The sequence below is a fragment of the Osmia lignaria genome, chromosome 14 (assembly GCF_051020975.1).
Source record: "Osmia lignaria lignaria isolate PbOS001 chromosome 14, iyOsmLign1, whole genome shotgun sequence".
NCBI classification, from domain to species: Eukaryota; Metazoa; Arthropoda; class Insecta; order Hymenoptera; family Megachilidae; genus Osmia; species Osmia lignaria.
This window is the reverse complement of record NC_135045.1, coordinates 11,547,787-11,562,960: the sequence shown is the minus strand read 5'-3', so window position 1 is coordinate 11,562,960 and position 15,174 is coordinate 11,547,787. Positions and strand designations below refer to the sequence as shown.

Genomic DNA, 15,174 nt, shown 5'->3' with positions numbered 1-15,174 from the left:
ATAAAAATTGTAAGAATGTGTATACTGTTCAACAAAAGACACTTAGAAAGAAAAATAAATTACATCCGGAAATATCGTCCATTGTACATCTTTATCAAGATGACTATAATTCTGATTGTCAACGTACGATTAAGAAATGACGTTATATAAAATACTGGTATATACAGTCATTGTAATTTCAGTTAATTATCGTATACTCGTTTTGTTTGGTTTCCGTAAAGCGAACATTTCGGTCGAAGCAACGTCACGAAACAATTTAAGGCTTAAACAGCTCCATCCGGCAAACGGAAATGTTTTGATCAGTGCTCTTGATGCGTAACATTTTACACACGTAAGCACCTATCGTAAATGAATAGATGATTTTATAGAGGGATTTGTGATCGTAATCAGAATAATACACATGCATTATTTCGAAAACATAGCGGTACCATTTTGTAAAAAACGAATAACTTTCAAGGACTTTCTCCATAAGAACAAGGTAATCGAACCAACAACAAAATCGTTTGATCCTGTTGTTAAAACAAGCAGAACTGGTATCGCACCATTGCACTTGTTGCCCACTTCAACCACAAAATAAGCAAAAACAATGATAATGAAACTCATTTGTTAGTAGTGTAACCGAGAACGATATTATCCTTGAATTTAAAATAAGAAAAATCGTGAATACTATTGAGCAGTTCCTAAACCGGGAAATTTTGACCCCCTTCTTCAGGGTGGGCCGCGCAAACGTTTCAGGTTATAACTCCGTTTTTAATGCATTTACGAAAAGACGCTAAAGGAGAAAGATAAATGGCTCTAACGATAAGAGCCCACATCTATAAGCCCATACATGTTTTTAAGTACGAACAGTGCATGTGCAATTAAGAATTGCATCATTTTTTACATCCCTGCATTCCTTACATCCCTATATCCCTTACATCTTTGCATCCTTCACATCTCAGCACGATAGAAATCCCTGTATTGCGCCACCTGGTAGCAAAAAAAGAAACTAAATAGTGCAAAAATTTTGAGCCCGCTAGCGGCAAAAATCTCAACTAAATTTCGCACATCGAACTAGCGCCTTTTGGCGAAGACAGTCTTTCGTCGGTGCTTCTTGTTGACCAGGTCAGTATCTCGTCGGTGCCATACCTCACTGGCATAACTACCTTATCGACTACGGTAAGGTGAAGAGATGTATACCGCAGTTCACCAGAGTCCATAACTGCGACGCGCAGGTTGCAAGATGGTGGGGGAACGCAGCGAGCTCTCTGCTAATCGCTTTCCACTTCGTTTGGAAGTATCGCCAATCAGGGCGAAGATGCGCACTGGAGAAGCGCGAAGAACGAAAACTGGTCTTTTCGCAGTTATGGACTCTGGTGAACTGCGGTATATACATGTATAGTACGATTGTAGTGTTGCCACCTCTGTTTCCATATACATGGCAATTAATATTCGCACTTCACACACAAGCACATATCTGCGATGGACGAGATTATATTATTTTATTGACTCGTCGATGCTGCTGCCAGATGCTTAGTGGGCTTGAGCATCGAGTCGATAACGTAGAAATGACGGGAGCAGCCGAACGTAGAGCTCACACGGACACGTGGGACAACACGTTTGTGTTAGATGAAACAACTGAAGTAGGGGAGTCACTGGGACGTCGTGGAGAGGGTAAAAATTTGTCCCACGTCCCACGATTCTGGCATCACTGCTGCCATCTAGCAAAATAATTAACGCAAACATGCTCGTCCGCTCACAGTAAACATTTCATAAGATTTTCTGTTTTTTTTTATCGAATATTGTAACAAATATAAGGAAATATGGCTAATCCGAATTTGACGGATATGACAGAGGAGGATGCAGCTGATCTACAGTTTCCAAAAGGTACGTTCCTTTTCATTTTATGTTAAGCGAAGAGACGTATTGAATATTTGTCCTTTCCTAACCTCAAGCATGTGACATTTGTCAATGTTCTCTTCGGTAACAACTCATGTTCAACGGCAAATATAACAAGTCGGGAACAATGTTTAAATGATTCTGCGGCATGGCCTAAGGTAACGATTATCCTCTTTCAGACTGCTCGTCGAGTAGAACAGAAAAGATCGAGCATGACATAGAACTCGAGGTGTCAGTCGTGAAGGATGAAATCATTACTTCAGACCCAACATGTCGCGTATGCACATCTGCTTTGACAGAGCCGTATATTCGTTGTGCTGTGTGTAATAACATGGAATTGTGCCCCTCTTGTTTCTCCAACGGATCAGAAATTGGCAATCACAGAAACGATCATGACTATATTATCATAAAGAATGAGTTTCCATTGATCGATGAAAGTGGGTGGACAGCAAAACAAGAGCTAGAGTTTCTAGACGTGTTACAGGAATGTGGTTTTGGCAATTGGGTCGATATGGCGAAAAGAATGCAAGGAAAATCTGCTGATGAATGCAAAAATCATTATCTTCAGCACTATATAGATAATCAGACTCTACCAGGATTGCCAAAAATCGAAGAAACAAGAGCAAGTTTATTTGGTTGCGAACCTGTTCCTTACTTGTATAAATTACAGGACTTGGAGGAACCTCCTAGGTTCGCACCCAATACTCTTAATTGTAAACTTCTGGCTGGATATAATCCTGCAAGATCAGACTTTGAAGTGAACTTTGATAATCATGCAGAGTTATTGATATCTGATTTAAACTACGACGAGTTTGATGCAGCTGACAGTAACTATGAATTAGGAAAAGAATTGCAAATAGCTATAGTGCAAGCATATAATAACAGACTAAAGGAACGTATGAGAAGAAGAAAGATTATACGTGATCATGGATTAATAGCATTTAGAAGGACTATATCCTGGTTGCAAAGATACGAGTGTACGATAACTAGAACGCTCGCCGAGAGATTATTAATTTTCATGCAATTATTTGGAGGTATAGAGTTTGATTATTTTATGGAAGGTTTACACCGTGCCGGTGAACTTAAGAATTATCTTAATAAACTTTTCGACTTTCGCAGTAATGGTTTGAGACACTTTCATAGTGTTCCAATGTTTCAAAAATTAAATAAACTTAGACAGGAGAATGAGAAGGAGAGGAAACAATATTTAAGTAATCCTGAATATAGTTGGAAGACGATATTACCTGGTTGTAACATTAATTTTAATAGCACTATACCAAGTTCGATATCACAACGAAAAACAGCGCCTCCGCTTGTAATTAAAGGTCTTCCAGGTTACGAGAAATTAAGTCCTGCCGAAAAAGAACTTTGCTCAGCCACGCGTATTGTTCCCGCTAATTACTTAGATTTTAAACAAATTTTAATAGCAGAGAATAAGAAGAGCGGTTGTCTTCGATTGGCACAAGCTAGGGTTCTTCTTAAAATTGATGTAAATAAAACACGTAAAATATACGACTTCCTTACAGAAAAAGGATATATAAATAAACCGAATCAATGACGTAGGTTTAATTAATTATATTGAATTGTGTTTAACGAGAACTGTCAGAATTGTGATATTATTTATTAAGATTTATAATTAAGAATTTATAGTAAGGATTAACCAGTCGACTGAGAATAATGAAGTGAGTATATAGAGCAATGTACAAAGAATAATCTAATAATTAATAAAATTATGTGCCTATTAATCTGTAAAATATGTGTAAATAAGCAATTGTAATGTTTTATTCAGGATTTGTACAATATTAATAATGTAACATCTATTTTATAACGTATACTAATAAAACATATTTAAGACTCGTAAACGGTGGTATTTAATGAAACAAATATATATTTTACAATTAATGAAATGATTAATCGAATGAATATACGCTCTACGTTTGAATATAATTTGTTTCTTTAGAATTCGAAAACGCCGAGACACTGTTAATCTCGGAGGTTTCGATGCTATTGGAGCACAGAAAAGCACAGAATGAATCTGCGGAAGAGGAGCAAGAATTTTCCGAAGTTTTTATGAAGAGTTTAACTTACACAAATAGGTTCCGTCGATTTAAAAACAAAGAAACAATTGCAGCCGTAAGAAAGTAAGCACATTTCGTATACTTTTTTAAAACCTTAGTAATCAGTGGAAAATATTCATAAAGATTCATTATAAATATTTCTATGTTTTAGCTTACTTATGCAGAAGAAGCTTCACAAATTCGAGCTGGCTTCGCTGGCGAATCTTTGCCCAGAAACACCGGAAGAAGCAAAAGCCTTGATTCCCAGTTTAGAAGGCCGCTTAGAAGACGAGGAACTTCGAACAATACTGGACGACATCCAAACAAAACGATCCCTACAATATTAGAACAAAGCGCGTTCTTCAGTGTCCGTTTCACTGTGATCATTTTATACATACGTTTCAATAAAACTTCGCCGTATATTTATATAATTATCACGAATTATAGAAACGAAACCTGTTCCTTTCAGACGTGAAAGATACGAACAAACCGTGTACTTAAAAATCTGTCCAAGAAGCGTGAAGATAAATGTAAATTGAAATTTGATAAGTCAGGTATCGTGTAATTTTCATTCAAACACTTCTCGGTAGCCGGTTATGTAATTTCCACGGGCAGCCAAAGAAATCCCCGTGAAAGAAAACGGCTAATCTCACTAACGACAACCGCGCATTACCATCGGATAATTGCATACAGTCGACTGCACGCGAGAATGGATCCCCCATTATCACCATACCGTTGTTATTGAGTAACCGTTAAGCGTCTTCGATCGTGTTCCCTTTATATCGGTACCAGGATATGAAACTCGCGATAAGGCATCAATGTCGAAGCCGTGTAATTTCGTACGAAACCGTACGCGATAATGAACGCTTACGTTCCATCGAATTCATTTCTTTTTTTACATTCAGTTTATTGTATCTCTTTCAGAGTTTCCGAGCGATTGCGGACGGACTCGGGACAGATTCATCTGGATAACTCGAGGTCTGAATTATTAGCAATTGCGTACGGATTCTTAGTAATATTCCAGTTACTATTAAAGGCAAGCTGGGAGGCCGTACAGAAGGCGAAATTAAGGTTGCAGGCATGTGCATCGACGCCTGTTGCATTGCTACGCGATACAGTCACGATATAGAATTTAGAAAATCTAGGCGCCGCATCGTCGTTCTTGCGTCCATATTTAGATATCTCTACAGTCAGTCTTGTTCATTGTCGAATATGATTGCATCATGCGATGTCTACTTTATATAATTTTGTATCGAAGAAATCGAGAAAAAAATCGTGAAAGATGAGAGAAAAGGAGGCAAGACAGAGAACTGTCCCATCGACTCTTTCCTTGCAGCCATGGAGAGATACGCCATCTTGAACGAGTCTCTTCTGGTAAAATAGAGAGAAAGATGAAATATTTTATATTAATTGATCGTCAATAACTGAACGATCACGAGCGTAACAGCAATCGTTCTCACTTCATGAATAATAAACGTAGCAAATAAAAACGACACGTTTACGATGGTTTATCGATCAACTACGCGTATCGACGAACGTGTAACTTTCCATCATTTTTCATATTTATCGTTATTTCGATCGTTTATCGAGCCTCTTAATCATCATCCAAACGAATTTCACACTTTGTTTGGCTACTGCAAAACGTGTTTTACACGTGTTTGCAGTCTATCCGTTACGCTCGACGTGTCCATTTAGTTTAATCGTGTGCGTGCTTATTGAGAAGAGCAAGTTCGCCATAGGCGGTGTACGATAATCGGTCCTTCGATTACTCCCACGAGGAAACCTTTTAAGATAATTACGACGATCGTTAATCGTCCGTAAACTCGAAGAAAATACTGTATACGGTTTATCGCGCCGGCCTCTCCAATACGTGCAGAAGTGTCCAGATAAGAGAATCGAGCTTGATTTGGAAAGAAGCGTTATCTGAACGGCTGCAAACTGACCGCGCCGGATACCTCGATGGAAAGATTATCTTTGTATTCTATTTTATGGGCGTTGACGGTAGTTAGCATCCGCGATTGCGTGTCAAAGAATCCACCTAAGGAACGTTCACCGATAATTCAAAGCCTTTTCAATTATATCTTTCTTTTTATATAAATTAGCATTCACACAAAATAAATAATAATAAGGTAAAGGACAATACCATAAAAACTGTTAATATCAAAGTATATATATAAAGGTACTTTTGTAACGTGTAAACAAGCTCGGTACGGATATATTACAATATTGTCGGGGTAGTAATGGTTAAATTGTATAGTATTTTATAGACGATAAAGATTTCATAGCTGGGAGGTTCAAGTAATCGTAAAATGCCAGGCTACGTGAAATACAACTTGAATCTTACAGCATACACAGTAGCTTTCGGTTGCGGTTAGAAAGATGATTAATAAATGAAACGTAATGAGGATATACAAGTGTTTCGAACGTAATAGGAATTTTCTTCCTTCGAAATGTTCAATGTGAATACGGAGCATCGTGGATGGAATATCGAGAATATTGGATTCTCCGGCGTGAGGATTATAAGGGAGGCAGTCGTAGGGTTGAACTAACCATAAAGTATATCCTCTGTATAACCCCACGTTCCGTACGTTCCCTTCGACTAACCCTTTTGATACTTCTCGTCGCTGCTCTGGAACGATGTTATTCCCTGGAAATTGTCTGGTAAATGGGTGTCTCGGGATAGCTGTGGAGCAGAAGCTAGAACGTAGCTACCGAAACGCTCAACAAGACTGTGAACGCCTGTAGAGTCTACCGGTCGATGGAATCAATTTGCATAATGTGTACATGCGAAAGTGTATGTTCCACAATGCTCTCCGATACCGTTGTTACCTTTGCCTGATTATATTCGTGGATGGTGGGGGGGTTGTCAGGCGTTTATATGCGATACGATTAAAATTCTTGATAGGATTTATGCGATACGAAGTAAGCGTAATTCCTTAATGACAGGTATATCTCGTTTTCAACAAGCCAGTAAAATGTGTTTCAACAGAAACGCAATATTAATAGGTGAGGATTTTATTGTTCGATTAAACGTTTCTGAAGTGGATACATTCGTTTGCTTCGCGTTTGCTTATCATTTATTTTTCGGTGGAATTACTGATACGATCTTTGCTCATTTTATTTAAATTTGTTTGTTTATTTTGAATTCAAAGAAATAATTGAAACGTAGTATACAAGTTGAATTTCTCATATTTTTGATAGCAACATCTGATAGAATTCGTTGTTTTATACAAAGGATGAAGGCTTTTCAATCTTTCTCGCGAAATAAAATGGAAGAAAATCGAAACCGATAAAGAGCCGTCTTCTCCCTATTCTTATCGGTCGAATTGTGTAATTAAGTATTCTTGGCATTTGCAAACATTTCGCTTCAAGGAAACATGCTTTGATAATTAGATTACAAGTACACTGTATGAGAAAAGTGTAGTTAATATATTCTCGAGGAAGACAATATTAAAGCGTGATAACGTGTAGTTATTTAAAAATAAGTATAAAAACTTAAGAATGAAATTGTGACTCTGGATACGAGATACATCCTATCTCCCTCGGGGTCTTGTTACTTTATGTATGAATCGCGTCGAATACTTTCACGTAAAATTCACCATTCTGAATGACAAGCACATTTTCTTATCATTATTTTTCGTATTAGAAGAAAAAAGTAAACAAAAAAGTGTTATCATTTCGGTAAACACGAATTGCGGTGCATCGTCCCTGCAAGGTAATTTGCAATCGAGCGGGAGCGCGAGTTTCGTTCGCGGTCAGCTGGGCGTCGCGATTGGTTCAGCCGGGGGGTCCGAGCGCGGCCGATAGCGAACGAAGATGGCCGAACGCGCGAAGCGCCAGCGCCGAGCCTGAACGGAGCGCTCCGGTCAAAATATATTCAGTATATTCTAAACAAGCGCGCGACGTGCTGTCACGTTTAGTGTGTACGCGCGCGAATTCGTGTCTCGCCGGACGGACGGTTCAAATCTCAACGGTGACTTTGAAACAGTGTTACGTTTATTCGAAAACAGTGCGTACGAAATCAGTTGGAAACTCGTCCGTGATCTGTCGACTGTAATCGAGCGTGTTGATTCGCAAGAGAAACACAACACGGCAGAAGACACGAGAGAAGAGACTGCCAACTGTGAGTTCGGTATTATACGTGTTCGCGATCCGTTCGTCACATTCGTTCTGTTTCTTTCTCTATTTTCATTCTCTATCAGTTTACATTCGTCTCTTTCTTCCCCTGTTCCTTTTCTTCGTTCGTCTGTCGTACTGCTCCCTCTGGTAGTTTTCTCTCTCTTAAACGCCTCGTTCCTACTCTTTCTCCTTCGCTTCGACGTCGTCTCGTGGGGTCAGTGCCTGCTCGATCGGATCCTGAGCAGGAACACACCGGAGGTGGAGGACGATCTCCCTCGTTACGAGACTCCGAACCACACACGCGCTCCACGCACTTCGACACGAAACAGAGAGAAAATAAAATCTACTTCCTTCTCGCGGAGGGATTCCTCCTTGACCCCGTGGAAACTGTACTGGTGAGATCGGGGAAAAAGCGCGGATCATGGTGAGAGTACGTTGACGTGACATCGACGAGCAGTGAAGCGAAGCGAATAGTCGGCGAATCAACGAAACGCTTTCGTCCTCGACTTCGTCGATATATCTCGTGTGTGATGATCGACGTGTGAGACTCTCGTATCTCGTCTACACTCTCCCCGAAGTGCAGGAAACCCGTGCACGTTATCTGTAGCTACTTTTCTCGCGTTTCATTTTTCTATTCCTTTCCTTTCCCTCTCTCTCGTTCTTTCTCACTTCTTCTCTGTCGCGGAGCGACACCTTTCTCTTTCGTTCTCTCGCGTTAAATCTCTGTCTCGACCCTGCCACCTCTCTTGTCGCGTTTTGCTGTTGCCGCTCATCATCGCGACTATTTTTTTACCGACCGAAAAAAAGGACCACGCGAGTGTGATTACGGAGCAAAGAGAGAAACTCTCGTGGGGAGGGGAATCGACGATTTGAAGTCTGTGTTTTTGTTTACTTAGAGGCGGACTGCCCACGCGACTTGGAACGTCGACGAAGAGGTGAAAAATATCCCGTTCGAAGAATACGACGGTTGTTGACGTTCTTACCAACGGTGAGTACTACCCTATTCATTCATCTATTGACACGTTCTCTGCCATTGGAGTGGGAGTATCGGTGGTCGGTACCACCAACCTAACGCGTTCCCTGCCACAGTAGAAAGGGCCATGTGTAGTCAGACACGTTATAATTACAATTACTCATCATACAATTTCTTTCATTTTTTAAATTAATCTTTCCATTTGTAACGTTGCTTGAATAGTATAATTTCATTTATTTAGTTATTTAATAATTAAATGCGAGTTAATTACTAATAGACTTAACACTAGAACTACCAAAGAGGTTAAAATGACAGGTTTCAAGTTTCTTATTTTAAATTATAAATTTTATCAAGGTATTTTTGTTCAAATGTATGTTGGGTATTGTTGAGATAAAGAATGGATGTATATATTAGGTAAATGTCTACAATTAGGGCCCCAACGAGAAATCAATTGAATAGAGGTAAATTCTATGTATTTTTGCCATCTGAATCCAAAACTGTTGCAACTCAGCACGTTAGTTGCAGTTTAAAAATAAATGCATTAAACGTTGATAGTTCTAGTGTTAAGATTACGTATATGACCAATCTACTTATCGTAGATTGTTATTTAACTCCAATTTCAAATGTAATTAAGAGTTATACTAAATATACGTGTATTATTTTTGAAGAAAGTCATTACAAATTTAATTTCTAATTTTTCTAAAGTATTCAACACTCAAATGATAATAACCTTACTAATTGGTATTACAACGTGCCGTGTTATATATGCTCACTTTTACTGTAGTAGTCAAGGTATTAACATGATATTCTTGGACACGTTATCAACATATATTACGCACCAAAACGTGTGCGATTATGAACATAGAGTAACGTGTTCGTTAATCCATTGAGTCAAATACGACTCGTATCGTTACGTATCAATAATGATATGTTAGTACGTTTTAATTCAATTAAATGTCGACTCATGGAAATTTTCATATCTATTCTTTATTCTTGTTAATTTATAAAATTAGTTTGGGGTCTAGAGACACCTATAGCACAGGGTTTATTGGAGCCAATAGTAGTGCAAGAGTTAAGAGCTATTAATTAAACGTCGACCTATGAAAATGTTTATTTCTATTTCTTATTATTGTGAATTTATAAAATTAGTTTGAGGCCTAGAGACATCTATAGCACAGGTTTTATTAGACTTGATAGTAGTGAAAGGGGTAAGAGACTATTAATTCTAAAAATCTTATATTTATTCATTTTTCTTTTATATGTTGGAGAAAATTTATGAATTGTACGTTTGTCATTCATGTTTGAATTGAAGAGAGTTAGTATCTCCAAAAAGGTTAACCGGAACAGGAAATCTTAAAGGAATCGCGTTTTCCCGACTGAATGGCGGGTAAATTTGAATACAACTCGATCGTTCGCGGAACGTATGCCCTTTTACCACGCGAACCAGTATTATTACTATGCGGATTTTTTATTGTTCGACCATCACCGGCGGCATCGTTGCTCACGTTTGTTTGTCACGCAAATGCTTCGAATAAAGAATCACCGTAGCGCCATTGTGCTGTTAAGTTTCCGTGGTTGTACATTCACGCGGTAGGCTTCGCGCATGGTAAACAGAATATCGGCCCATTTTATTCTCAATGAAGTGTTGTGCTCGCCGTGTTTCCCGATGTAATCACTAATAATACACGGCAACGTAAAACGCGTCATCTAAGATACCAAGCGCGTTAGAAAATGCGTAGGTGCGAAAAATTAAATCGCTAAGTTACGTACGTTATTCATGGTGATCGATGCGGTGGATATTTTTGTCTTTTAATTTTTTCTCGACGCTGGAAGCGAGATGATCGAAGACATTATTGATCGAATCTCGTTATTTTCGAGCACTGCCGTTGGTGTTTGTCACGCAAACGAACTGTACACGCGCGAACATTGATCAAACGTTAGAAGGATAGAGGGTCGAATATTGTTGCCGGATGTTGTTTCGACGTGTAATTTTTCTACTGCTGTAAGAAACCTGTGAAATTCATTAATAGGTTACGTACCAGGGATTAAGAGCCTAATTAATTAAAAATTGGGGCCTATATTCCAGAAGAGAGCCCACTGATCTCCCCGTAAAAATTTAAGTTCAAACTTGCTTCTGTTAAATACCCTAGAAGTCGGGGGCTTCAATTGCAACCCGATCCTGAAATTCTTTTACAAGAGGGCCCGCCATATCACTAATATCCCCTATAAAAATTTAAGTTCAAATCCACATCTGTTAAATATGCTCTAGAACTTAAGGAATTTAATTGCAACCTCCCTTTAAGATTCAATTCCTCTTCGAATTTTCAAATTTAGAGGATTTTCATTATTTGCTTAGCAATATTTAGAAATTTGATGAAATAACAGTATTAATACGAACTTGTACGAAAAAATGTGGGGCAATATCAGGGTCGAATAAGTAAATTTGTATAATTCTTAACACATTTATTATAATTTGAGTCAATTGATTGAGCGGTAGACACAATTCAATCGTCTATCGGTCGATAAATAAAGACATCTTAGTATGTCGTAAATTGAAGATGCAAATGATTGAAGATGCGCGAATGATTACTGTTGCGAATGCTCAAAGACACGAGTTATTAGTGGGAATTAGCATACAAGAGGAAGAAAGAGTCGTCCCTGATTTGTTCTTCTCATTTAAAATTTATTCGTTTGGTAATATTCCAATAAATCTGCACCCAGAATGAATACAAAATTTTCTTCTTTTTAAATCGGAGTTATTTACTTCGAATAATCATTCTTACACAATTAGGAGTGGATTAAGATTTCTAGGGACTTGGGATATTAGGTCTTCGAGAGCTCCCTTGATTGATAAACTCGATTCAAGAAATGAAATTTATTATAAATAAAATTAAATAACATTCAATACTTTTTGACACAGTAAATGGAAAGCTTGTAGTAAGCTCTCTCTTAGATCTCCTTTATTGCTGATATTAACAGTATTTTAATTTTATTATATTCTATCATATTTCTTTTTCTAAGAATCAGTAATTAAAAATCAGTTTAATCTGTTTTATTGAAGCAAATAAAAGCGCAGGTACTTTTATACTAAACAACAATAGCTTTTAGTTTAATTAATAGAATTCTGTCGCTCGAATTATTTATCGAAGTTACATTGCATACAATTCATCAACATTCATTTCGTGACAAATATTTGAATAACTAATGAAATTTGAAGCTCATGTAACATCGATGAATTTATTTACATATATTTGTGAGCTATCGATGTCACAAGGTAAACATTTTCTGTAAGCATTTTTCGAAAAAGGAAAGAAACCCGACGGTATTAAACTTGACGAGCCAAAGGTGGTCATGTGGAAAATTGAAGTAGAGTCGTGTCGATAACTAGAGAAAAAATATCATCGAATTCGCCATCGTTAAATTCTTTTCTCGACGTTATTTATCGTTACATTAATAGAAAATATAATTCCATTAAAAGGAGATATTAATAAGTTTATTGATTTCCAAAGGTTAACTCTGAGTAGGATTCTTTATTGTATTACTTCGAAACTCTGAACCTTTTATTAATAGATGTCCTTTGCACTTTTTAATGCAACAAGAAAGTACAGTTAACTATTTATTTAATTTTCTTCGAGCGACAAGGAACGAACGAACATAGCAAATATTGATTTATTTGCAATTATAGACTAAACTTCTATTCGATTAAACTTGAGCTGTGCATACACTGTGGATTAAATAAGACTTTCCCAGAAAAGAATGGTAATGTCCCGGGTTCTCGTCCTTCCCTATAGGCATCCTAGGGGAAAATGACAATGCAAAAGAAAGGTTCCCATATAGATATACCACAACTTCCGTTCAAACGTTTACACGGAAAAATTTGAATTACCAAATTTTTACTTTGTTATTCGTATGTTTTAGTTATATATTAAATTTTATAATATCTAATCATTACAAATTACACTATTCTTGTTCTAAATTATTTTTAATATTAATATCGTCAAAATTGAAATTTTAAGAATTCCTGTTTCCTCTACATGTATTGCCATTTTCTCTAAGGAAATTTGATTCGATTGCGAGTATAGTTTAGAAATGTATTAAACGAGGTTCTAGTTGAACATCGCAGGAAGCAATAGAAGAGACGAATAATTTACTGCGATTGCACAATAATTCCAACAGTTTTATTGCTTTCCCGCCGAATTAATAATAGCGACAAAGTTTTATCGGAATAGTGTAAAAATTTCAGCAGGATTCTAATAATAGAGTCCCGCTACGAAGCCGGTCCGTTAAGTAAATGAAGAACTCTATGAATAAATTATGCTAAAAGAAGGTGGCAACGAATCGCGAGGAATTCCCTTGCAAACTCATCGACGTCGCGACGCAGCTCGCAACAAGTGTGTTTCCGTCGGCGCGTGTCGAACCTTTCGAATCATTCATTCGAACGAAATCGCATGGTCGGCCAGGCGGATTCGACAATAAAATTCGCGCGTGCAAAATAAAATTTACCGGATCGGGAAGCAATTTACGTTTCCACGAGTAGTCGATTCACTGTCGCGGTACATTTTTATCACCGTGGAACAAACAAATGTGTACACAGACCGTTATCTGTCGCAGCTTGCACAGTTTTGTTGGTGCGCTCGATCTTGGATGAATTATTAGGTCGGTAATTAAATTCGCGGACCTCGTATCTTTTTCTCTTAACACGTTGAATTTTGTAGTGATCATTGAAATGACAAAAAAAAAATATTAATTACATTAATATTATATTAATTTCATAAGGTAGCGATCGGAAAATTTGAATTGAAAAATGTAACAGTGCAATATAAAATGATTAATAAATTTAATTTTTGCTTTACAATTAGATCGCTTGTAATTACCAATGCATGTTTACGTTAATTTTTCGATTCTTCTGCGGTAAAAAAAAATAATTTACAAGAATTTAGTTACCGATTTATTAAGAAGCAGAGATGGTAGGCTCGCGTTTTATCAACCGCCATCCACGCATCTATGCCGTGTCAATTATTCGTATCGATAGAATTTTGCGGTTAACAGGCGATTTCGCGCTGCACACGTAATAAGAGCAGGAATCCGATCTGAGATCGCGAGAGGAGAACGGTTCGGTTCGAGTACGCTTACTGCAACGATTGCGTCACGTCTTGCACCGATGCTACCAAGGTGTTAAAGTCCTGCTGCTTGGTAATCTTTTATTTACCTACGAGTATCACGGACACGGGATCCAGAACCGCTGGATAAAAACTTCTTACAGGAAATTATGTAATTATACGAGTATACCTTACCTTTCGCGATATCTCAATGTGTACGCAGCTCGGTAAAGAAAAATTAGAACCGGGGACACCGGTTACGCGTCTCTACACACTGTCGAAAAGTAATTGCTATTTATTTCCTCTCGATTTTTCTCATTTATAGTTCAACATGAAGAAATTTAATTTTACACGTGGAAGGTGTTGTTTTCGAAGTGCTTATAAATTTCTATACAAAGTAGCGTGTTGATAATTAAACTGGGCTGTGTTTCCGAATGGCCCCACCAAAATTGAGAACTCAGGTTCGGTATATAACCTAAATTGACTACAAGAAACCGATTAAAGTTGGTTTCAGAGCTGGATGTCTTACCGTTTTCGAGATATCGTGGTAAGGTTAGGTTAAGCTAGGTTAGGTTCTGTGTATGCGCAGTATCGAATAGCGCATGCGCAGTATTGAGTAGCGCATGCTCAGTATCGAATAGCGCATGCGCAGTATTGAGTAGCGCATGCTCAGTATCGAATAGCGCATGCGCAGTATTGAGTAGAGTATGCTCAGTATCGAATAGCGCATACGAAGTCCCAAAATTGTACAAAAATTTCTTACCACGATATCTCAAAAACGGTAAGACATCCAGCTTTGAAACCAATTTTAATCGGTTTCTGGTAGTCAATTTAGGTTATATACCGAACCTGAGTTCTCAATTTTGGTGGGACCATTCGGAAACTTATCCTTAAACTGTAGGCAATTTATAGCCTAATAGCCTAATTTTCTCATTAAATTAGGCAGCTTTGAATCAATACCTGAAGTATCATCGATCATCCAGAATTTATCCAACGATCATTCCATTGTGCAAACTCGCACCTTCCTAATGCGATTAAACAAATTCCT

At 37.7% G+C, this 15,174-nt stretch overlaps 2 protein-coding genes across 7 annotated transcripts in view; both read left to right on the top strand.

Annotated features, from left to right (window-relative positions):
• Positions 1–1,691: 1,691 nt before the first annotated feature.
• On the top strand, positions 1,692–4,865 carry Ada2a (Transcriptional adapter 2A). Of its 3 annotated transcripts, none has more exons than XM_034334940.2 (3): positions 1,692–1,866; positions 3,839–4,019; positions 4,108–4,865. In XM_034334940.2, exons 1-3 carry the CDS (start codon positions 1,803–1,805, stop codon positions 4,280–4,282), a joined length of 420 nt encoding a protein of 139 aa, XP_034190831.1. In that variant the 5' UTR covers positions 1,692–1,802; the 3' UTR covers positions 4,283–4,865. The 3 variants fall into 3 exon arrangements, with proteins under 3 accessions (XP_034190831.1, XP_034190830.1, XP_034190829.1); XM_034334939.2 differs by lacking the exons at positions 3,839–4,019; positions 4,108–4,865 and adding exons at positions 2,058–2,912; positions 2,998–3,139; XM_034334938.2 differs by lacking the exons at positions 3,839–4,019; positions 4,108–4,865 and adding an exon at positions 2,058–3,800.
• A 2,941-nt stretch (positions 4,866–7,806) lies between these two features.
• Pde9 (phosphodiesterase 9) overlaps positions 7,807–15,174 on the top strand; it is a 129,921-nt gene continuing 122,553 nt past the window's right edge. The window contains exons 1-2 of one of the 4 annotated variants that reach the window (XM_034334929.2): positions 7,807–8,058; positions 8,951–9,042. The gene's annotated coding sequence lies outside the window, so the exon portion shown is untranslated. The other 3 variants (XM_034334932.2, XM_034334930.2, XM_034334931.2) reach the window with 3 other exon arrangements.